The 24208-nt window shown below is 39.1% G+C and overlaps 1 protein-coding gene across 1 annotated transcript in view; it reads left to right on the top strand.

The window, feature by feature from the left end:
• Positions 1 to 327: 327 nt before the first annotated feature.
• Positions 328 to 24208, top strand: part of URI1 (URI1, prefoldin-like chaperone) — a 37434-nt gene continuing 13553 nt past the window's right edge. The window contains exons 1-4 of the mRNA XM_009894089.1: positions 328 to 489; positions 7574 to 7608; positions 11664 to 11742; positions 13987 to 14122. Coding sequence (XP_009892391.1) covers positions 328 to 489; positions 7574 to 7608; positions 11664 to 11742; positions 13987 to 14122 — 412 coding nt within the window. The remainder of the gene's footprint in view (positions 490 to 7573; positions 7609 to 11663; positions 11743 to 13986; positions 14123 to 24208) is intronic.

Raw genomic sequence — 24208 nt, 5'->3', positions numbered from 1 at the left:
CCTCAGGTATTTCTTTCCTCCTTTGAGATTGTGAAATTGTATTTTGTTTTAATCTGAAGCTCCAGTCTCGCAGATGGATAAGCTAGCTTGGAGCTTGCCATCTTGAGGCCCTCAGAGCAGCAACTGCACTAAGACTTCATTTTTTCCTGGTGGGGCATTGGGATGGTGGACTGCGCTGTGCAGTTGCTGGTTCTGTGGTTCCTCTTATCTGTTAGCACAGGCTGCAATTTCACTGCCATGAAAAGGGTGAATCCCTCCACCACTTTTGTACTAACACTTGTGATCAGACTGCTGTGGGGTGAGAGGACTCCAGTAACGCATGCCAAAATGGTCACGTTAAATGCCAGCATGAACGTGACGAGGGAAGTGCAGAGCCAGCGATGGGTGAAATTCGACTGGCCCTTTGAGCCGTGGCCATGCTCGTGGCAGGTTAGAGCAGTTGTGAGCAACAGTCTCAGTCACTTGTTCAGACATTTCATTGATGATCACGTGAGTTGTCCAGGAAGGAGATGACCTTAATTTTGTGAACAACTTTTTAATCCTAGGGGGGTTTTATGTGACTGCTTGTTTCTGCCTTCTAGCAATTTTAGAGTGGCACATCTGTGACACTGCTCAGTGACCTGGGTTGGGATCCAGCTTAAAAACAAACTTTGTTGTTGACTTCTTTGCTTATTTTTAATTCATGGGTTATTTTTCAGCTAGTGTGGTTCCCCAGTGTGGTCAATTGTGCAGCATCACAAATGTCTGCCAGCAGATTGCGGCAGGGTTGGAAGGATAAGACGGTGGAACGGAGTAGCTGGAGACGGGGAGGGAAGATGACTAGTTTATTCAGGACTGCGGCTGAATGTCGAACCACAGCCTGAAGGTATGTCTGTGAGGCAGGTGCCACGGCTCATGTCAGTTTTAAGCTAGTTAACTCAGGTGTTGCTGGCAGCATTGTTGCACCATAGACTACACCAAAGCTTGCAAAACCTGCTTGAGGTGTTTGGTAAGTTAGATCGTGGGAGTTGTATGCTGATGTTGTCTGCTGCTGTCTTGGTACCTGAGCTGGCTTGGGTATGGCATAGCCACATGAATATGTTTACCTGAAGTAAGCTGAAATAGTAAGTTACGAGTTCCTTAGCTTTGTCTCAGGATGAAGTTTCCTAACATGGATACTGACTTCCTACCGGGAAAGATGAGACCTTACTCCAGTTTGTTCCTTCCTTGCACCAGTTCCATTGGTTCAGAGCTAATTAAACTCCCTCACTCAGAGGAATACGTCCTGCTGCCTTTGGGGGTTTTGCTGGGTTTGTGAGTTGAAATGACTCCCAAAGAGGACGGACAAACATCAAAACAGCATAAAGGTGTTGGGAACTCATGGGTGGAAGTAAGGAAGAAGAGTGCTGGCCCATGTGAGCTGACACTGCCTGCCTGGCTGGCCCAGGGGGCGGGCTGCCATGCTTACCTGCGCCTGCGCAGTTATTTGTCTCTGTGACCTATAACCACGGCAGTGGTCACAACATAAAATAGTCTTGAGAGGGCAGAATTTCCCAACTGGCAAAGAATCTCTTCTTTGAGGTGTTTTCTGTCTGGTTTATACTTCATAGATATTTCAAGTAGAATTTTTAAGCTCTCAGAAATAATTTTTTGTCAGAACTTAGTTTTTATTTATTGATAAATATTAGTTGTGTACTACTTTTTCTGCAAAACTGAGAGACCCAGTTGTGTGTGCACAGTTAATATAGAAATAGTAGATCTTCACTTGTTTTCTTGTAGAGAAAGATAAAAATGGTGGTTATATTTTTAAGTAAGATTTTTTTTCCTTTAGAAAGAAATGTTTGCCATGAATCACATTTCTTTCAGTCTCTCTTTTTCTTCAGTATTCTTCCCAAACACATTTCTTCAAAAGGCAAAACTTTCCACCCAAAGGGGGATTTCTGTTAATAATTTGTTGAAATGTAGTGTTTTTGAGTAATATGATTTAATAAATGAATATGAGAGCTTAGAAATGCTTTCTTCCTTTTCCATTAGATCATACAGTGTGCCAACAGACTGAAGAACTTTTAATAGTTTTATTTCATTTTTTGATTGAAAATGGGGCTCTAGGAAAAACAATTGTGCAAATGTTAATTCTGTCTTTCTCCATCAGTGATTGCTGTGTTTTAGGCAAGTACTGTGTAGTTTCCTAGAGGAAAAAATGAAAATTCATTTTAAATGTTTATTTTGCGTGTGGCTTGTTACATCCCTGTTACCAAGAGATGATTAAATATTTGACCACCCATTAGTGCTCTTCTGTAATGTAAAGCCATATTGTGAACTGGTTATTTCATCAGTAAACTTTTAGGGTTTGGGGGTGCGACAGAGAAATCTCATGCATGAGTTGCATGGCAGAGTGGCTCTTGGTACTGCAAACATTTACAGATGGAGGCAGCTCCTGCGCATGTATCAGCTGCAGTAAATGCTTGAATGTACAAGGTTAAGCAGTTAAAACTGCAGAGTTGGAGTCGTCTGAATTAGGTCAGTAGTGGAAATTATCTCGGATTTATCATGAGCCTTGCAAACGTGGATCTGCATTTCAGAAAACCAGCATACACTTCCACTGTAGATCATGGAAGGTTCTGAACAACAGAACCAAGGTTGAGACTGAGATCGTTACGCAGTCCCAAATGGCAGGCACAGTGTCCTGAAGGCAAATCATTGGTTTTAGACTTTATTAGCCCCTTACTTTAATTACCACCTCATTACTTGCTCTGCTTCCACAAAAAGTATTCCATACTGTCATTTTCCCTAAGTAACTGGAAATGTGATTGAAAGGGATGTTTAAAGTGAGACTAATTCAAGATTAAATAGTCACAAATTATATTATTGCTACATGTAAACAAATTACTTGCATATCTGATTTTATTCAGATTACTTTTCAAGTGGTAAATAATGCTTTATCACTTATATAGTGCTCTTACATCTTTAGAGTGCTTTTCTCACATTAATTAATCATCATTAAACACTCTGAGGTGGGTAGGTTAATACTATTATCCCCATTTTGCAGATGAAGAAATGTAGACTGAGAGGTTGTGATTTGCTCAAGGCCATATAGAAGAAACAGAATCAGAGCTGGGATTAGATCTGTGTCCCTAGCTTCTAATTTCAGAAGACCAGCCAGATTGTGAGCCACAGTCTTGAAGCAAAATATACAAGTGTGCATGTAGAAACAGCACACATTTACTTGGCCTCTTAGATACCTAACTTGCAATTTTTAAATGGAAACTTTGCTTTTGTGCCATCCTGCATAGTTCCAGGTTCGTACCCACAAGTGTGGAAATAGCCTCTCATTAATTTCGGAACTCTTCCTAATCAGATGGGGTATTTTTATTTTAATCATTTTAATTGAAATTACGTTTTATATTAAAAATATCAGCCTCTAGTTCTTTAGGCTTGAACATAATTGTGTGACTCGGGTACAGCAGGGTTTAGTATTGGTACCCAAAACTGTGGACAGGTGATGCCAGTACCAGCTCTTATCATTTTTTTAAGATAAGCATCTTACCAGTTGCTTATCATTTTTCAGGAGCTGAGACATAAATGAAATTCTGACTTGGCAGCTTGCCTTACTGCTGTTAGAACACATGAGGGAGAAAATTACCCTCGGTGGGCTAAAACCATCACCTTTGTAGGCAGTGCCTACAAAGTAAGTGCTGCTTACTAGAGAGAAGCATTCGCACGCGTGCATTCCACCTTGGAGAAGTACCTAAATAAAACAAAATAGTCTTGGACTGGAGAAGAGAGTAGAACTCGTTGTATATCACCTTGATAATAAAAAGCACCACAGAGAATTGTATTCAGCTGTTAGCAATGGGAGCCTGTGCAGAAGCAACAGGTAAGGAAAAATGAGGTGGAAGAAAGAGGTGCCCTTGTGAGGACCTGCTGGGAGAGGGTGGGATAATGAGGAACAGGTTAGAGACCCATGGGCGCGTACAGGCGAGAATCAGCTGTGTGCTTCAGCATCCTTCTCACCGTCTTCGTTCCCAAGGAGACACTGTAAGTGATTGTAGTGCCTGGTTGAGGTAGGAGATCCGGCTTCTGTTTCTAGCCCTGTTCCTGACCAGTGCTAACGGTTAAGTTACTCAGGCTGTAAAATCAGTGCAGTGCTTTTCCAAAGTGCTGTACGCTCTAATTCATGGAAAAGTTTTTGAGCTCTTCCGGTGGAAGATCCAGGAGAAGGTGGAGTGTAAACAGACTGGAAAGAAAGTGTTGAAGATAGAAGGAATTTTCTGCCTTCAGACAGCTAAGGAGGTCTTTGGCTGTATGATATGAGTTGTTTGGGGGTGATTTGGAGTCACTAGCCTGCACGCTGCCCTCCATTCAGATTGGCATGATGGAACTGGGGGACACTTGGGAGGTGATCACAGGTCTAAAGCTGATCCTTTGGCTCTGCTGTGACTCTGCTTGTGAAACCGAGAAACAAGACATTCCCTGAAAGCAGCAACGTACTCTTCCCTTTAAATAGCTCAGTGGAGTAGTAATGAGAACAGAATCAACACGTAACCTGCTGCTGTAATGGTTTGGTTTTTAATCCGGAAGGTGAGCACACACAGGGGTGTGCTCTCCCGGGGCTGTCCGGGGTCCACTGCTGGAGCTCCCAGGGATGGCTCTTAAGAAGTACTACATTTTAACAAGTTGCTGTTGGAGGAGAGGAAGGAAACAAGGTATTTGCCCATTTGTTTTTTTGTTTTAAGTGTATGGAATGTGTTTTCCAACAGAGGATCCTGTTTTAATAACCAGACCCATGATTAGGTAATGTTAAGTTTGCTGCAAGAGTAGTTTAATAAATATTTCAGTATGCAGATAATCCATTCACAGGCCTTTTTAAGCCTAAGAAGGGAGAATTCAGAGTTTATTGATACCACTTCCACTACAATGTCTTAAAAGTAATGCATAGTTGGTGGCACTAGGTGTCCAGACAAATTGAACTCAAATGAACAAACAAACAGGTCATTTATTTTATTTACCCTGAAAGGAATTTTCATTCTTTAATTGTAACTCTAGATATAAATTATGTGTGGAAGATAGACTAATGATTTTCCCGTGTTTGATTAAAAGCAAAGAATCAAAGATTTGTTTATATATTTATCTATTTGTTTCTTTGCTGTGATAAAACCCGTTGTTATCCAAACAGTGTGACTGACCTAATAAAGGACATATGCATAATTGATCCCCATCTGTTTTTCAATATTTATTCTCGCTGTATTTTTTTAATAGAGTTTGGTTCCAGAAGTGCAGCCTGAAACTTTTTTAAGGTGGTATATTTTAGCACTTCTGTAAAAAGTCTCATTTTATGCTGGTCACTGAAACGAAAAGGTTTGTTGTTGGTTCCACCCTTTAGTATCCCTTCAAGAGAGATTATATCAAAGAAGAAGAATTAAATTAAAATTGATTGGTGTTATTGATTTTTCTTTTTTTTTTCTTTTTTAAAGGGGATAAAGGGCGATGGAAACAGCATATGCCCCTATGCTGTTTTACTGATGGACTATTTTTTAAAAACATAGGAAGCATATGTGCCCAATTTACATATTTACTAATTAAAAAAGCTTCCTGGAAACATTAAGTAGACTATCTTCTGTAACCTTTAACATTCTAGCTAATGGATATAGCCTGGAAATTTTCATAGAAGGTCCTCTAAATAATGTAAATGATTATGAATGTGTAACTAGTTAATATGCAGCTACGAAAGGATTATCATGTAGAGGTTAATGAACATGCTGCTCTTATGGTTTGCAGGGCTTTTCTTTTTGTGCTTTTAGCTCACTTCATGCAGGGAAAGTCATGTATCGGGAGTGGAAAGCTTCCTGCCTTTTCCGGCTTCATCTGTAATGGGGCAATTAAACTGGAACTTTCTTCAAGGATTTCATAAACATTTTTGTATGCCTAATTATGTTGTGTACTTCACAATCACTACCAAATCTGAAAGAATGAAGGAAGTTGAAAGAACGGGCTCTGACTCTTATACTTGTTAGTGGCGGACTCCATTGTGCGTTAGCGTTGTTACCAAACGGTCTGCGCTGTATGATTTACACCTTTTACAGAAACTTTACTCTTAAAATGACCTTAATGGTATGAATTAGATTTCTGAGTTGATGTCCTGTAGAAGTCTGTATATTTACTCGTAACCTTAAAATAGTTAGCTTGCACATTAAGGAAAATATTTGCTTGGCATTTGATTTAGAGGAGTTTAAAGCAAATGATAAATTTAAATTTGGCTTACATGGGACAAGCTACCTGGCTGGAATTCCTGATGGATTATGAAATAGCGCAACCACAAATGTAGAGCTGATCCTTTTCATTTAAGTACTTTACTCTGTTTAAAGAATTATTAGCTCATGAAGTAGTCCCATTTTTTTTACTCCTATATGAGTAGAAAGTGCAGGGTCTGAGATCTGTTCTGCAATAGCTGCACATATGCTAACTAAAAAAAAAATTGTCTTTTTTTCTGTTGTTTGGAAAAAAAAAAAAAAAGAATTATCTGCTCCAGTGATTTCAGTGGTACTTGAATGTATGTTATTGTTTTCTCTGCAAATTTTCTCATTAATTGCTCTCAAATGTTAGCATTATTTTGGCTATAGGAAAAACGAAATTTGTTTAAAAAAAAAAAAAAGCAAAAAATCTAGAAAATGCTTATATTGAGAAGATGTCTAGACATATTTAATTGCCTCATGGCTTCATTGCATTTCATATAATTGAATGAAATTGTTTGTGTTATATTTTTGGTAACCATTATTCAGAGATCAGAATATGTTTTGAAAGACAAAATCTCCACGTAATTATGGCAGAGAAGGTCACAGGTTTCAGCATCTTGTCTGTTTGCTGTATCTACATAGTCTAAAAAAATACAGTTAAAAAAGAGAAAAATGTTTCATTTTAACAATATGCTTTATTTTGTAAATTATTTTGGATCTCTTGGGAAAGCCTGTGGCGTAAAGAAATAAATGAAATGTTCAGATTAAAACTTCCTTTTTTCTGACACCCATAAAGACCAGAAGGGAAGCCAGCAGCCCATATTGATGTCAAATACCCTTGTATTTAAACACCACAAAATTAATTTTTGCTTTTTCAGATTAAAATGGCCAGTGGAAACATTGGTTGATGTACTGATAAAGGAAAAAATGGTTTTGGTGCTGTGGGATTCATTTGTTTTTGTTTTTTAATGAATGAGTATGGAAGTTACATTGATGTCTTGTTATAATTTATGGTGTTTTCTTATTCTGCAAACCTGTAACACTGAAAACAGATCTCCAGATTGCACAAACTACTACTTATCTTATATCGTGTGTCACCTAATAGTTATGGAGCAGGTATTGTACCAAAATATGAATTGAAAAGCTGTAATTTTTTCTGTGGTTATCAGTCTGCATTAGTGTGTGATAAAGTGTGCTGCTTAAGAACTACCATTCACATGCCTTTGCGCTGACAAATAAAAATGTATGTGGAGACACCACCAAATCTGTAAAGCTACTGTTCTAGTTTCTGATGCATTGACATTGCAGCTGTGTGCTTAGCCTTGTTTTTTTTCATGAGTAGTTATCTGTTTTAATGACAGGTGGTCACTAGCTGCCAAGAAAAAATCCAGCACTGGTAAGTGAAAAATGTTTGATTACATGCCTAAAATACTGATGAGTAACCTAGTTATATATTAGTAAAGTACTGCTGTTTATTCTAGTGATAGCCAAATCCTACTAGCATGTTTTGGGGATTATAGTTCACGATCACTCAGAATTACTGCAGTGTACTCTCTTTAAAATGTATATATTTTCCACTGATATCATTACTTTAAATCACAGATACACTGAACCTTAGTGTTCATAGTTCTGTTTTAAATACCCAGCTCATTCGTCATTTTTGCCCCGAGTAACCTTGTGGGATGAATGCTGAATTTCCCTGATTGGTGAAAAGGTACTCTCAGGGTAGAATTAATTATTCTTGTTACATTCTATTTACCTATGGAGCAAGTAGGAAATTCTGCGCTCCACCACCCAGATGTGCTAAAACAACGCGAAAGTAATGTTTTCCCGTTTTTTTCCCCCAGTCAAGTATGTGAGAAAGCTTGGGTTGTAATGCTTGGAAAGAAATGGTTTGTTATGTAAAAAAATTATCTCTGGGCACTTTTTTCTCTGTTGGCAATCTATGGTTAATAGAAAGCATGCTTAGTAAATAATAGTTTTGTATGGCATCTGAAGAAAATGTACATTTAATGGTGAATGAAATCTTATATTATGAGTTACTGTGAGATATAACAGTTGATCTTACCGATATCAAATTACAATATATCCATGCTGTGTTTACCATGATTTTACTGAGAGAACAACAGGAGCTGTCTTGATTATTGTCTGCAGGGTTATTGCAGAATCACAGCAACTGCCCCTTTAGTGGTGAGATTAAACCTTTGGTTATACACCATCAAGCATATAATATTTTAAATTTATTTTAAGAGGCTTTTTCTTCATGCCTGAAAGATCTCCAAGCAAATAATTTATATTTAGTGTGTATCAAATGTTTTTAGTTTAAATGCACATAGGCTGCAAGCACTGGATAAGAGGGAAAAAATCAAGGCAATCTATACACATCATCATATTAAATTCTGACTATTGGCTCGCAAAAATAATCTAAAACTAATATGTTTCATTTATGTTTAAAATTCAGAGACTGCATTAATTTTCAATAAGGGAAATATTATTGAAGTGCTACTGGTGCTGCTGTGGTGAAGTCAGGCAGAATATCCCCGGCACACGTACTTTCTCGGGAGCTTTGCCCTGTCCTTACCAGTTTGGTGCCGTGTGACATTATGCATGTACGTTCTTTCACTAAGAGGCAATATTTTTTCAGAAATAAACTAATTGACAGAAAGGCTTGAAATTCGAACGGATTTTTAAAAGTCTGGAAAGTTGTGGCACTTACTTCCTCTTACAAAAATGCCCGGAGTTTGGGGGGTGGGGTGGGAGGGTTGGCTGTGGAAGGAGGACCTGCTCCTCTGTCTGCTTTTAAGCAAACTCTGGCCGTGGCCCCATGAACTTCGGGGTTTTGGGCACAGGATATCAAAAGGAAAACCTAACTTACTGATTTCTTTTATGTAGAAAAGCAGTTTATACAGCATCCATACGATCTTTATTAAAAATTATTTAAAATTTAGTACTCTTATTTAGATCTTGATTGTGCAAGAGCTGAGTGCTCTTGTTTCAACTGAGTAATTTGTTCATATAAGACCTTTTAAGCAGTCAGTGACACAGAAGAATGTTAAATAGAATTGGGTGAATAACAATAGGATTTTAAAATGCTCAGCTTCAATATATTTCCATTACATTATTTTCTTTTTCATTTTTAGTACACTTTTTGAAGTGTATTTCTAAAGCCGTGAGTCCAGTAATGGCTGTGGTATGGGATTAAACATCTAGGTGTGCGTTTCCCCTTCGAGGGATGCGTTCGTAGCTGGAGAACCAGTAGTCATCCTCCCCGTTGGCGTTCGTTCTTCATTGCCTTTGGGGACTGAGCGTAGGGCCGGCACACCCCACAGCTCCTGTCACCGTCAGCCATAGGGCAAGAGGGAGGTCAGCTTCCTTCCTTAAATAGTGCTGTTTCAGGGCAATTCATTAAAGGATTGATTTTAATTTTCTTTATCTTGATGGTCCAGTTCAGGATGTGGCCGTACTTTTAGAGATTCCTATGGTGGAGGTTTGATCAGGCAAAGGGCAGCAATCCCACTCGAAAAAGAGACACGCTTTGCTCTGTAAAGCAAAATAGCTTTTGTAGCAAGTGATTTCTGCTCTACCCTAATCAGATTATTCAGTAGCGGGCTGCAGTCAGACCTTAAAGGCAGTATCTTCTTCTGAGATTAATGAAGAAATGTTGAGTGACTTTCAGCCATGAAATGATGGGAATGTTTAATCCTGCTGCGAGTGGGGGGATTTTCATGCCGTTCTCTTCCCATGGTGTCTTCTCGTTACATTAGAGACATGGGCAAGGCCTTCAGCTTGGGGATTGGGGTTGTTTTTCAGCGAGGAGTTGGAGTGATTGGTGTCCATTTCTCAAATACAGATTCCGGATTCTGTAAATACCATTAAGTAGCTGGTTGTTATTATTGACACCAAGTTGTTATTAGATTGCTTCCCCGCCCAAAACACAGCAGCGAGTTCTGTTAAGATTCATGAGTTTGGCCTTCCTCTTTGAAGGAAGTGAATTATATTTTCACATTGATGTGGGCAGTGGACAGAGAAACTTGCTAAAATGTCTGGGAGAAGCCTGCTGTCAAACCAAGGCAGCACCAAGCATCTTTTGTAAATCAGTTACATGGAATACGGTTTTACTGTCCAAGTGGTGTAAGAACCTAAATTCTTTTTTCAGGACCAGTTCAGCAACTTAAAATATGGAGTGCTGCAGGTATAAAGTAGGGTGATTACAGCAAAGTTCAACTATGGAAGCAAATGAGTCAAAACATAGGAGTATCAGATAATTTTTCATAACGAATGCGGAAGAAGATTTCACTCTGCTTATGAATCTAAGAAAATCAATGATAATATTTTGAGAGTTGTGTTATCAACTATGACATTCATTTTTCAGCACATTTATAGATTGCTTTCCTGAATCATCCTCAGAAAACCTGTAATTTGCATCTTGGGTCAGCGTTGTTAAGTGTGCTGCTCCATGCTCTCAGTTGCCTTTTATTGCAGAGTTTACTACCATATATGTGTTCACTGTTTTGAAGTACAAGTAAACAATATCATCAAACCTGACATTTATATGCCAGCTACTTCATGCAGGAGCTAATTTCTGACCATCTTCAGAATGGCAGTCGTCCATTAAAAGAATTCCTGGCCGAATTTAAGTATTTCAAAGTGTCTTCACAAAAAAGAAGGCTTTTGTAGAGGGAGCATAGTTGCCTGTTTTGCACACAAAGGAAGATCCCCATAGCAATTGAAACGCTGTATCTTGCAAAGTCCTTGGAAGAGCCCGGTGTCTGTCCAGGGAACAATTTATCTGAGTTCACCAAGCCATTTCTGCCTTGGGTAGCAACATGTGGCGTGAGCCTGATTTACATTTTGGATAGAGGAGCAGCAGAAGGGATGTTCCTCACCTGTATTGTCCTTTGTCAGGGATTTGAAGATGCAACATAATCCTGGTGGTCGAGCCATCTCTCAGGAGTCCGCTAAGTTCACGTGAAAATCGGAATTAATTAAAATTTGGCCCATTTATGTCAGCTGAAACCAAGGTCATGAATTCTTTATTACGAGTGATACTTTGAAGAATTTGCCTCTTATAAAGTATAAACTGGATTTTCAGTTATTGTTCTAAATATTGATGGTGGTATAACTGTTGAATGTGAACATGGAGTGAGGTATGCCAAATCCTAGTGAAAGAACTGATTCTTTGCACCATAAAAAATTCAAATTCAGAAAGAGACGTGCACAATCTAAAATAATCATGTCTCTATTTTAATACATGTTATTCTAAAATAATCTAGCTATTACGTTTGTCATCCCAAGTCTTTTACAAAGAAGTTACTCATCTATCAACTATATGTGTGTAAGAGTAAAATAGTTTATTTTTCTGTACTTTTTGTGTGTTGTTGAATTACTAGCAGAAAAACATTAACTCTTTACTTTAAATATGAAATTGAATCAACTTGGATGTGTCAACAGGAAGAAGGTGGAGAGCGATTATGAGGCTCTTCAGGAGCGACTCCGTACGTTGCCCGATAAGCTGTCCTACGATATCATGGTATGTACGCTGTAGATAGAGTTCACACAAGAAAATGGGCTAAAATTTTTAGTAACTGAGGTGTGGGCACCTGCGGTGAGGTGTTATCCAGGTTGCCATGTAGTACTTCATGACGTTACATTTGTTATGATAATAGTTAAACCTTTGCTTTTGTTTCTTTCTCTTTTCTTTGAAATCCATTATAAATTACAACGTTACTGACAACTGAGAACTGATGACATAAATGCTAACACAAAACCTGACATGTTTGATATGTAAATCTATTGTATAGAAAACTATAATTATGACTGAATTACGGTACTTAGTCATTTCCTGAGAAGAAAGTGGCCGTAGTATTTCCTGATTCATGGAAATAAACCCTAGAACATTGATTTTTACATAAAAACGTGCCGCTGATTTTTGTTTCACCGATCTTCCCATTGACATAGCGATCTTTTCTGGTGCTTTGAATCTTCTCTAACAACGGCACAGCTCCCTGCGTAAACTTTACCCTGTTGGTGTGCGCTCACCAGAATTTTGACCAGATTGTCTTTTCCCTCTGTCTTTTTTTCCTGCCCCCCTTCTCAGGTCCAATTCAAGATATATCTTTGAGGGGCGGGAAGTGGTACCGTGAGTAACTGAAGGGCTAGTTTCAGCACAAAGCCCCTGACTGCTTTTTTCCTTGGCAGCCTGGCTCAGCGTGTAGAATGGAGTAGTTGGTAAGGTGGCGTTGGAGTAGGCTCACCGTGAGGGAGAAGAGAGCATTTCCCTTTCCTGCGCCAGTGATTCTGCTCGGGATTTTCTGCGTGTAGTCCCTTTACCACGTGTACGCGTGTGGCCACTTGATGGAAAGCAAAAAGATCGCGTTGTTTCGAAGCATAGGAAAAGCCCTATTTTTAAAAAAGCTAGATAGGGCTTATTCTTCGTTAAAGCAGCAATGTCAACTCACATCTGTTATTTTAAATGTATATAAATAGTTCCTACCCTGTTAGCCAAATATTTTCATATGTTTTCGATTTTGCTTTCATCGTTTTGGGGGAAGAGTGAACAGGCAAATGGTGCAGTCTGCTACTTGAAAACCAAGTCAGGAAGGGTACGTGGGTAGGAAAAGCACATTCTGCATAGTCTTAATGTCAGGATCCTGCCTGCGGCAGAACTGTTTCAATCCTTGGTGCCCTCCTGGGTACCTAAGCTAGGGAGGATCGCTTTCCAAGGAAGCGGGTCCACTCCGAGCAACAGAAGCAGATCCAAGGAAACAGAATCCTCTCTCTTTCAAGAGAAAACTGGAGCTGGCTGCAGTTCTTAGCTTTTTGCCATCTCCATTTTGACTTCCATTTGATTCTGGTCTCCTAATTTCTTTGCGATTGAAGCCCGAAGCAGGCGGCGGTAGGTGCGAGGGTAAGAGCGCGGGCGGCTGGCGCAGCAGGCAGGGGTGAGGGTGGCCAAGGCTCCTCCTCAGCAGTACGGCCTGCCCAAGCGCCGTCTGTAACGTGTGGGCTGTGGAAGATGCGTTAAATCATAAAAATAATGTCCCGTCCATCGTAATCTGTGCTAGAATCAGGGTTACACGTTTTAAGGAGCACCTCTTAAAGTTATACAGTGTGTTTATCACACACGTACTCCTGTCCTGAGCATTCTGGTTCCATGTGCTGTTCCTGTGCCTGGAGCGGCAGTGGAGGACGGGCGTTCCTCGGTGAGGTCTGCACACTGGTGAACCGTAGAGCAAAGTGAGACTGAGCACGGTCTGCGGTCCCGCTCCTAACCCCACAAACTTCCACCGAGGTTTCTAGGTACTTGCTATTAGCAATGCAGATACAGAAGAGCAACTCATCTGTTGAGTTGACCGTACCTATTTAAGTATTTCAAAAATTTTGGCAAAGCTAAACTTGCTTTTATTGGGACATGAATGTTGTTTGTGTATAACAAATACGTAACTCACCTAAATGATAATATTTTTATTGTCAAGGCTTACATGTGAACTGAGGTTTTTTTCCCATTTGAGCATTCAGCTATACTATAGTTTTATGTCACAAAACAAGTTCTCAAGTTAAATACTGCTTTTCTGATTTCTGTTAGTGCAATACTAAATTAGAATAGATCTGGTCATTTGAATATTTATGAAGGGTTAGTTGTTAAATTACTGCTATAGAATTTTTATTTCTTTAACTCTGTGTTTTACTTTTTCAGAAAAAGTAAGACATGAATGACTGTCTAGGTTTTATTTTCAGTAGTGATTTTCAGCTGTTTCTTCTGTGCCTATGACAGGTACCTTTTGGTCCTCTTGCCTTCATGCCGGGAAAACTTGTCCACACCAATGAGGTTACTGTTCTGCTTGGGGACAACTGGTTTTCAAAATGCTCAGCAAAGCAGGCTGTTGCGCTGGTTGAGCACAGAAAAAAACGTATGTATGTTTCTGAACATGATTTAATAGTCAAAATTGTGTATCTTTGTATTGATGTATGAAATCAGTAGCATCTACACTGTTCTTTTTTTTGTGAGCTCGCAAACAGAAGTCTCATTCAGATGTAATACCACTTTAGCACTTTATTTTTCATCTTTCCTTGGTATTTTATTGGGTATGTCTAATTTTTTTTAAACATCTAGCCAGAGGTTTTTTTTAATGATACATCAGTGTAAGTTACCAAAATTCGTGTTTTGATGTAAGATGTTAGAAAACAAGACCAGTCAAGATTTATTCATTTGTTTATTATACACAAAAGTAAAAAAATAAAAACCGAAACAATCTAAATCCCCCGTTTTACTTTTCTTTAATGTGAGAAATGGTCTATTCTCTTCCAGAAAGTGGACATCCAATTGTACTTTTGCTCTTAGTTTCCTTATTCCCTATATCCTGTTCCCTTGTCTTGTCTCTCATTTCTTTGCTGCCTTGCCCTCTGTTTTGTTTTTTGTTTTTTGTTTTTTTTTTCCTCTGACCATATAATTTTCCAGCTTTCTTCTCCCCCTACAGATGCTTTACTCTTGCTTGTTGTTTTTTTTCCTTGCTTGCTGCCCAGCTGCATTTCTGCTCCTCCCTCCATGTTCCTATCTGTCAGTGTGGAGAGATCTGCTGGATCTCCCCACATCAAGTGTCGTTGGTGACCACCAAATGGGTCTTCCGTAGCAGGAGGTCACAGGGGCAGATAGGCAAGCTCCGTTTGTTTCCAGCTCTTTTTACTTGGTGGTGGGGTCTTGACTTTGAAGAGCCAGGACCACCAGCAAGTGGTGTGCACAGCACACTTTGGAACCTCTTTATGTTAGAAAGAATGAGAGCCTAAAATATTTGATGTAAATGTCAAGGAAGGAGAAGCACAATAAAATGGAAAATAAATTGGTACCTATTAGCCTTTGCTGTTTGCTTCAGATAAGCGTTTGAGTAAATTTTTTTCTTATTGGTTTTACCTATAATCTGTCTCATTCCTGAATGAGTGCTCACTGCAGCTTTACCCTGTGTATGTTACAACTGGCACAACTATTTACATTGGATTTTTGTTTATATGTTCAGCTATCCATGTTGCTGCCTGCAACAGAATACCTCAGAGGTTCCCCATCTGAATACATTTTTTTCAATTCTATGCAAGCAATGTTTGTGTAAGAAAAGTTTTTTTTAATAAAAATGCATTTGCTGTATTACTTTAAAGTATTCCTTTATGAAGAACATTACCAAAAGTATGTAATTTGTATTTTACCTATTATCTTTCTTAATCTGGTTCTCCTGACACAACTTTGCAATTTTCTTTCTTACTGAACTGAATCTACATTATTTATTGTGACTCTTGCAAGATCTCAGGCCCATATCCTTTTCCTTGATCGTCTGATATTTTTTTCAGTGCAGCAGAATATTTTTGTCACCATTACATTCAGTGAAATCATTTGACCTTTGCATAGTAGATGTTTGAACATTAAGTAGTCTGCTGGGAGACACACAATAAATGCTAGATTCTTTCCTTTATGATCTTTTAAATTGCATTTAAAATACGAACTCAGAAATATTCCTTTCTTTTAAAGCAAAATAGTCATTGATGCCTGGATATGAACCCTCCATTCAGCTGGTCGTTCACTTCAGCTGTGTGATGGCTGCCAGTGGGAGGCTCCAAAACACTGATATTAACTAAAAACTTTTTATTTAAAGGACTATTACCAGTTTTGGATTATAAAACCCATATTAGTACACACGATTCTGAAAAAAAAATATTTCTTTCATAGATACACATTTCTCCTTTAAAAAATACAACTGACTTAAACGCTTTCAACCATTTTCCCACTAAATGAGGGCAATTTGGGGATTTGATTTCTTTATTCTATTTAGAAAAAAAGTTAGGTACCTGAAAGTCCGGTAGGCCATTGCTATATAACACCAATTGGCCACTTGTGGCACAAACATGAAAGGCTGATGTTTCACAAGTGTTAGTTTTAAGTCTCTTGTGTATTGCGCTGTAGTTATTTTCATAGGTATGATGACTTCTGATTCCACTGGCGTGTTGGGGCTTCAGAGTTTACAGGGTGATGTATATTGGGTGTTATCATTACATTGACACAGCGTGATTTGATTTTTAGTACCTAATCTTTTTGTTTTGGACGTAAATTTCGTGAGTAGGTCAGAGACGCTGGAAAAGAGGTCATGCTTACTGCAGGGGATTACGGTGCAAGCAGTCCCCAACGTCCTGTGTGCCACTCAGAAGGCCCTAACACAGCAAAGCTTTTTTTAAGCATGTGCTTAAGGCCAGTGTGTGCTTAAAGGCTTTGATGTATAGGAATTGGGGTCTGGACAGAGCAAAGAAAGGCTCATGCTGAAATTGCTTCCCGAACAGAAAGCTGGCAATATTTGTTGATGGCTTGTTTCTTCAGTGACCTACATTTTTTTTTTATCCAGTATGAGTCTACTTAATTTAGATGGGTATTTTTTCATAACTAGCTGGTCAAATCTGTTCAGATAACTGAAATGAACTTAATTAGTATAGCACTAATGATTTAGTGCTTTAACAGAAAGTAAGCGTTACAAGGAAATAAATACAAGACACACATTTTCCTTGCTTGCCATCTCTTGTATCCCACTCTCCTGAGTGGTGAGGAATGGGAGGGCATCTGTTCAGGGTTTAAGTTTTCTAGCGGGACTGGCTCTTAGGTAGAAAAGGGTAAGAGATTCCTATAGCTCGCTCATTTTTGAGTTTCGTGTCATGCTGGTTCTGGGGAGCTTGCTTTCTTGCCTGTGACTCGTTTCGCGTGGGTCTGCCCATTGAAGACCTCTCTCTGGTCACCAGGGCTGGCCCTGGTTGCCTTTGAGCACGCCGCCGCACTGACAGTTAGTTTGATCAAGGTTCACAGAAAATTTTCTTTACAGTTTGATTCCTTCTGTGTACGTTGGATGCAGACAAGAATGAACAATAGGAATTTGCGTGCTTAAGCAGTAATAGCGCCGGATAAATCAAACAATATCAGCGAGGATAAAGCCTTGGAAGTTAGGGATAGCAATAAGAGTGTACTATATATAAAAGCTTTAAATATTACTTAGTACTAATTAGGTCATCATTTTCGTCTTAGTAGTTTTGTTAAATTTGCTTTTTAAAGGAGAAGGAGTGGAAAAACATTTGCTTCTGTGGAACAGAGAAATGCCTGGCCACAGCAGATTAATTTCTTGGTTAAAATTTATTTAATCGAAAGGAATAATTGAAGGGTGACTGTGCTGAATTTTCAAAGTAAACGCCCTCTAACTGACATAGCTGTAGAAAGCCCTATTTTGGGGATACATTTTTGTTTGCGTAGCTTTTGATTTAGATGCAAACTGTTCAGCTTTGTGATTGGTTGAAACGTATTTAGTAAAATTTGGGACAGTCACTCATGTCAAATGTTATTTTTTCATAAAATATTGATCGTGTCTTCTTGAATAATATTTGAGGTGCAGTAGATCTTTCATTTGCTGCACATTTTTGTGACATCCTAGATGTTTAGTTAGTTCCAAAACTGTTAAAAAAAAGTAAATCTAGTGAAGTTTATGGAATTGCCAAGTATATTTTTAATTGTTTTAAATTTGTTGCAGTTTGTTAAACCAGGTAGTACAGATAATGGGAAACACTTTACACATATGTTTGTGTGTAAAACTGTGAAGAAAAATAGTGAAGTAGATTAAAGGATATGCACACCAAATTCCATTATAATAAAAGAAATTAGCTTTTTAAGTATGTCACAGTTTAGCACAACAATAATGCAATTGTAGTTTTTTCTCTTACAATTATCTTGCTTAAGGTACTTCATAATATTTCTGTTCTCCTCAAGGCAAGACTGTATTGTCTCAGAATTCAAAGAGGGAATAAAGATTCTTTTTGTGGATATGGGATTATATCTTTTACGTGTTTGTGATGATATAAATTACATTTTTTCTCTATATCAGTAATCGCATTAATTCTTTAAGATGGGGAATTTTTCATTACAATAGTCCCTGTGGTAGTTACTATAGAAAGAAATTAAATAGATTTTTCTTGTAAATATTTGTGGATTAGTTCAGTATGCTGGGTATTCCAAGTGTCTAAACACTTTAAAAGGTGGGAAATTAAAACACGCACACAGAACTAGGAGTGGTTTTATTGTGTTAAAAATTTATCAGATAAAAAAAAAAAAAAAACACTTAAAGGAGAATTTTTGAACTACTTAGCAATTGTGTCTTCGGTATATGTAAGAATACCCTTGCAGTGTCATGCTGCAAATGAATTCATGAAATGAAAATACTGATTACATTAACATACAGTATTGTGATAGTACCCAATTGTAAATTGCAGTATGTAACCTTTAGTACAAATATTTGTGTCAATCAAAATTGACCGATAGCTTAGTATACAGGGTTTAAAAGATACCATTGTTTTTAATAAAGAAGATGATCCAGGCGGATCAGGACCAGTTTGAATTTGTTCCTTATCAGCATTTCCAGAAAAAAGGATATTGTCTCCAAAATACACGATAGGAAGGCTTTCCATTTCCCATCTGTGAATGGGTGAGGCCTTTAGAGATTTTAGTGTTTCATCCAAGGGTGAAAATAACTTCCTTTATATTCTAAAGGATGTAACACAAACTTGCCTACTCACTTTTTGGGGGGAAAAGAACAAAAAATGCAGGCAAGGTTACAAAGAAATCTAGCTGTTGCTTTTCTTTAAAAAAAAAAAAAGCCGTTTTTCTGTATGCTGGAGAATTTTTTTCACTGTGCTTTTGAACATTTTTTTACCTTTTTTTGCGATTATCACTTTTTAGTTTGATAACCTCCATCAGTTCCTTCCTTACCCTTGTTAAGTTAGGAGCTGATTCGGTGGAGTGCTAAGTGCTCTAAATTTGCTCTGTGGTTCCCAGGAGGTGTTTGGTTTCTCACAGGACCCCAGTCCAGGTATTTTAACCAGAACACAGTGGAAGAAAGTAAGGAGAATAGACTCCTTTCTCTAAGTTAGATATTGTGATTCAAAGAAGCCCCTACCTTTTTGTTATTATTTCTAGGCAATAGAGGAATTGTCTGAACACTACCCCCCTTCATTTAGGAGGAATTTAAATGTATTCATATAATTCTAGCAATTACATAGGTTTGTGAACCTAAAAGAGAAATGCGTTGCATTTACTTAGTGTTCTTAAAGCCAAATTACCTATGCACATTTTTACAGACGAAAATCCAAATTACTTTGGTTTTGACACCAAGGAAACATGGAAAACAGAATGAAGGTTGTCTTTGCAAGGTGCAGAACTGCTGCACAAAGGGTTGCATTGCGTTTTAAAGAACTAGTGCAGTTGCTGTTACAAGGAATGAATTTATTTATGTTGTTGCGAGCACAAAGAGAGCTTAAATCCATATACACAAAAAGCAATCAGGATTCTCTTTTGAATCTTAAATCAAATGCATCTCCAGAAAAATGAAGAGAAAAGAATAGAATAAAATGGAAGGGTGTTTTGAAAAGCTGTAGTAGACACCACTTTCTGCAGAACTGTAGATCTTCTTTGTTTCAAGTAACCTGTGGTAGCTGGATAATTATTGGCTAAAAATACTTTGTTGCAGATATATATTTATTGAAATACAGTTAAAAATCCTCAGATTATTGGTCTAGTTTTGCAGACCCTTAAAAGCAAGAAAATAAGTAAAGCTCTTAAAATAGCGTGCCGTAACTCAACCCATTGATAGTACTTGTAGTTGTACTGTAGTGCTGTACTTTTGCAAGGAAATGCGTTCCATCTCTGAAGAATTCAGAAGTGGAGTATGTGCATTAGATTGCGTGGTACTTTACCTCCAGCCTCAGTAATGTTAATATACTCCATTAACAGCCGGTGTGATAGGTATTCTTGTTTTGTTCAGGGGTCAATCATAATTGTGCTAGAAATTGCCGAGCGCGGGTTTTGCATGCAAAATCCTATCCTGTGGTTCCCGCGTGTAACTTCCCTTCTGCACCTGCCACGGGGTGCTGTCAGGGCAATGTTTCCACGCCGGGGAGTGGGAACCGCCGCGGCGCTGCCTTCAGGGGCATGTGGGGGGTTCTCCCTCTGGAGGAACTGAGCCGCTGTCAGTAACTGAGGTAGGTGGTTGTTCCCTGGCTTGTATAAACACTCTGTGTATATATCACCGTCTTAAGACTGGTTACCTTCTACTTGGGAAACTCTGTTAGGTGATGAAGAGATCTTAACGCTAAACCTCAGTCACACACAGAATTCTACAAAATACTTTAAGATTTCTGTCCAGTCATCTGTCCTGGAGGGAGATTCCTTCTGAACTTTCCAGTCTTTCTCTTCAATGTTATATTCACGAGGCTCCCTCGAACGCAAACTGAACTTAGCGAGGTAGACCAGGCTTCATCTCGGCTTGTCCTGTTTCACAGCCTGACTTTTCAAAATAGATCAACCTGTTCTCACTATTCTTGTCTGTTCTTACTATTTAAATCCCAGTGTAACACACAGTTTCCAGAAGTAACTAAAATAATGTCTATGATTCCCTGAATCCTTATAGACAACACTCCAAGGACATTAATGTCAAACTCAGATAATTAAAATTTGTATCCAGCCAAGCTAATTAACCCATTAAAGCCAAAACGCATAGATGAGAATTTGTGTCAGTTTGGCATTAGTATGTTGTCATGTCTTGTAAAATCTGGCTTCGGTGGACTTCATTTCAACAATATGAAATGTGTTCCCCAATTATTTTTTTCCTCTGCCCGTGTATATGTAGCAAGCAGAGGGCTGCGTCTTAAAAATGGCTAATCACGGGCTAAAGGAAACCCAGGCAAGTCCTTTCAGACTAACAGGGGAGCTGGGAAGGAATGATCTAAAGGTAAAGAAATCTTGCTGGCTGTAAATTTCCAAAGGCTGCTGCACAGAGCAAATCTACGTACCCTGAATTTCCCATTCAAATACCTTTTCCTTTTGGCCATCCTGGAAAACAGTCGTTGAGACTCTGGCTCGGCTCTGGCGCTGAGCTGTCTTTCCAAGCGGTTTAGCTGAGACATGTAAATAGGAACTACTCGGGTTCACCTGAAAGCCATGTCAGACTTTTCTCAGATTATTGGATGTGACAAAGTTGGACAACAGCCTCTGGTTCAATCCGTCTTAAAAGGCTCTAAGAAGCTTAAACCACAGGGTAGTAAGAGGAGGAGACTATGGAGCCTCTCTACCGATATTTTTCTGGGGGTCTCTGAATAAAAACCCCCTGTAGTTTGCAAAGTGAATCGTTTCTCGCTAGATACGGTACGTTTTAAAATTGAGTGAATGATGTTGGAGGCTTTGCAGATGCGCGGTGGCAAGTTTAATACGTGAAACCCTCAGCTTCCTCTACAGTTCCATGCACGAACCCTTTTCCAGGAGCCCCCTTCTTCTCCGAGGGCCTGGCCACGGGAAGGTCTCCGTCGGCCACCCGGCAGCCCCAGCTATCGCTGGCAGGGCAGGCGCGAGCGATGTGGCGTGCTGGCCGGGGACGCGGGGACGGAGCGTCGCCGTAATCCCAGCTCTGCGCTGACGTGCTGTGTGGCCCGGGGCAAATCGCTTAAACTGTCTGTTTCTTCATCTGTAAAATAGGAGAGAGTAATACTTACCTCCCTCGCAGGGCGCTGGGCAGATTACTTACTGCTTGTACAGCGTTTTAAAATAAAGGGCGGTGTGGAGCTGCCCGGTGTCCTTACCTAACGGAGCAAACCGGCGCGCTCCCGTCCGAAAGCAGCATCACGAGCTGGTGCTCCAGAGGCAGAGCAACCTAGATGGCTCTTGAACGATATTTAGATACACAGGCAATGACTGAGACACTCGTGGTGTTAAGAAACAGCTGAGCATCACATTTGTTGTGAATGTAAAATAAAAGCCTGAGGAAAATTGGTCTCAAGCTAGACGTTTATGTATATTGAGACTACCTTTGAGAGCTGAAAGCACAGATGGGAGCACTTTGTACGAAAACTATCGCCACCTCGCTTTGATTTGGACTTTGGAGGGTGCGTTATACACTGAAAAAAGCTGTGGACGATGCTGATAGGAATCGACTGAGGAATAAATGCTGCGTGCAAGAGGTGATTGCTGCTGTGTCCGACGGAGGACGAGGCGGCTCTCGAAGGAGTTCTGTAAGGGGAGCAGGACCCTGATTGCGCGTGGAAGGAGCTCTGTCTTCTCAAGGGTGGATTACTTTTTGGAAATAGTATTTCATCCAGTAGGAAATGCAAATGCAAAGCGTTTGTCAGGGGAGAATCTTACGCTTTTTCTTCGAAACAGCTTAACTAAAGGGGCTGACTGCCCCATTTGACACGTAGGTGGTTGGTTGGTTTAAAGGCTGATACTTTTGAAATGCCCCAAAAGTCTGAGCTGTATCTTTGTGCTTCTTGGAAAGGGTGGACATTCGCTTGAGTAGCCTTTTCCAAAATGCGTAATGTTCTTTCTAAGCTATTTACTGCAAGGAATATATTTTTAAGGAATTGTATTTGATACACAAATATCAACAGTGAAAAAGCATACAATACTGAATTTGTTAAAATTAGGATGAGAGTTATCGCACACGCTTGGTGGTAGCTGTCTCTTTTGCCTTGGCTGTTTCAAGTGTAATTCCCTCTTCTGCGGGTACAGAGGGGGAAGAGGGATCTGAACGTGTTTGTAGGAGACTGAGTCACTAAGTAGATTTTATTTTGCAAGTACAACTGCAAACTCATTTTCTCTACCTAAGTGCATTTTGTAATCATTTTGTGTTTATTAATATATTTTCACACATCCTTATCTGAAAGGCCTATCGTTACGATAAATGCAATCTCCGAACCGTGTACAACTGCATACCTTAGCCAGAAAACTGTATGAGGAGCAGCTACGCATGCACTGTAACTTTTTGGGACTAGGCTCTATACCAGAGAGATACTTAATCAAATACTAAAGTTAACAGGCAAAAGGAGAGTTAAAGAAAAGAGTAAGACTGCGAAAATACTTTGAAAATGGTTTTTCAACTAGAATATTTTGTGGTTAAGTTTTCCCTCATAACACGTTCCTGTCTGTAAAATGGGAAGAGCAGGGTGCTCTGCCATACTTGTATATTGTGAAAATAAATAATTTAAGGTGTGCGAGGTTTTTTACGTGCTACAGTACTGGTGATCGTGTGACTATCACGGAGAGAAGCAATGCAGAGGAAGCAGCTAGCGAGATTCGTGAAGTGAGTTGCTGCTTAAAAAAGTTTCTTGGGAGTGTGACTTAGCTGATCCCATGGTAGAACGGATCTCTTTGCCTCCTTCATAGTATTGCATGAGACATCTCCTTCTTGTATTGCTTTAATGATTCCAAAAAAGAATTTTAAAATAGAAAATCAGCTTACTTCTTCACAAAGGCTTTCAGCTCCTTCAGGGTATATAGGACCAGTAGGTGCAAGGTCTTAGAGATCCTCTGTTGAAACTAATTTATGTAGTAAGTCTTCCCTCCTGAAAATTTGCATTTGTATTAGTTTTGAGTTGAACAAAGAGTGCAAGTCTATTAATATTATTAGTATAAGGCTTTAATTGTGCCCTCTTTCCCCCAATTCTTAAGTCTTAGCAAAGCTGTGTTTCCTTTTCAGGCGGTTATGACCTTCTTCTTTTGCAAATTAGTTTGTTTTTTGTGATAACTTTAAGGTAAAAGTGAAACTTAAGTTTTTAATATTTTATAAATTGCTGTTGAAAGGATTCATTATTTAATTGGCACGAGGGGATGTCGAAAGCAATGTCTCAACTGAACTAACGTCTGAGAAGTGGGTAGTTCTTAAAGTAGGTTTGCAAAATTGCAGTAAAGCGTAGTTGCGCAGACAGAAGAGCTGTCTGCCTTCTGCCGTGTGTTGGAAGTACAGTTATTAAGGCACAAGCATGTATCACTTGTCCATCATAACAAAAGTGTTTGCACAGGTAACAGGAGTGAAGTTTCAAATGATTTTTAACAGTTTATTTGAAATACCAGTCTTAATTTTGTCATGCTAAAACAGACTCTCCACCTGGATGCTTTTTTATTTAGAAGACTTTTACTCAAGAAGACAGTTTTTTACTTATTTTCG

The sequence above is a fragment of the Charadrius vociferus genome, unplaced genomic scaffold (genome assembly GCF_000708025.1).
Source record: "Charadrius vociferus isolate BGI_N301 unplaced genomic scaffold, ASM70802v2 scaffold341, whole genome shotgun sequence".
NCBI classification, from domain to species: domain Eukaryota; kingdom Metazoa; phylum Chordata; class Aves; order Charadriiformes; family Charadriidae; genus Charadrius; species Charadrius vociferus.
This window is presented reverse-complemented; position numbering and strand designations above follow the sequence as displayed.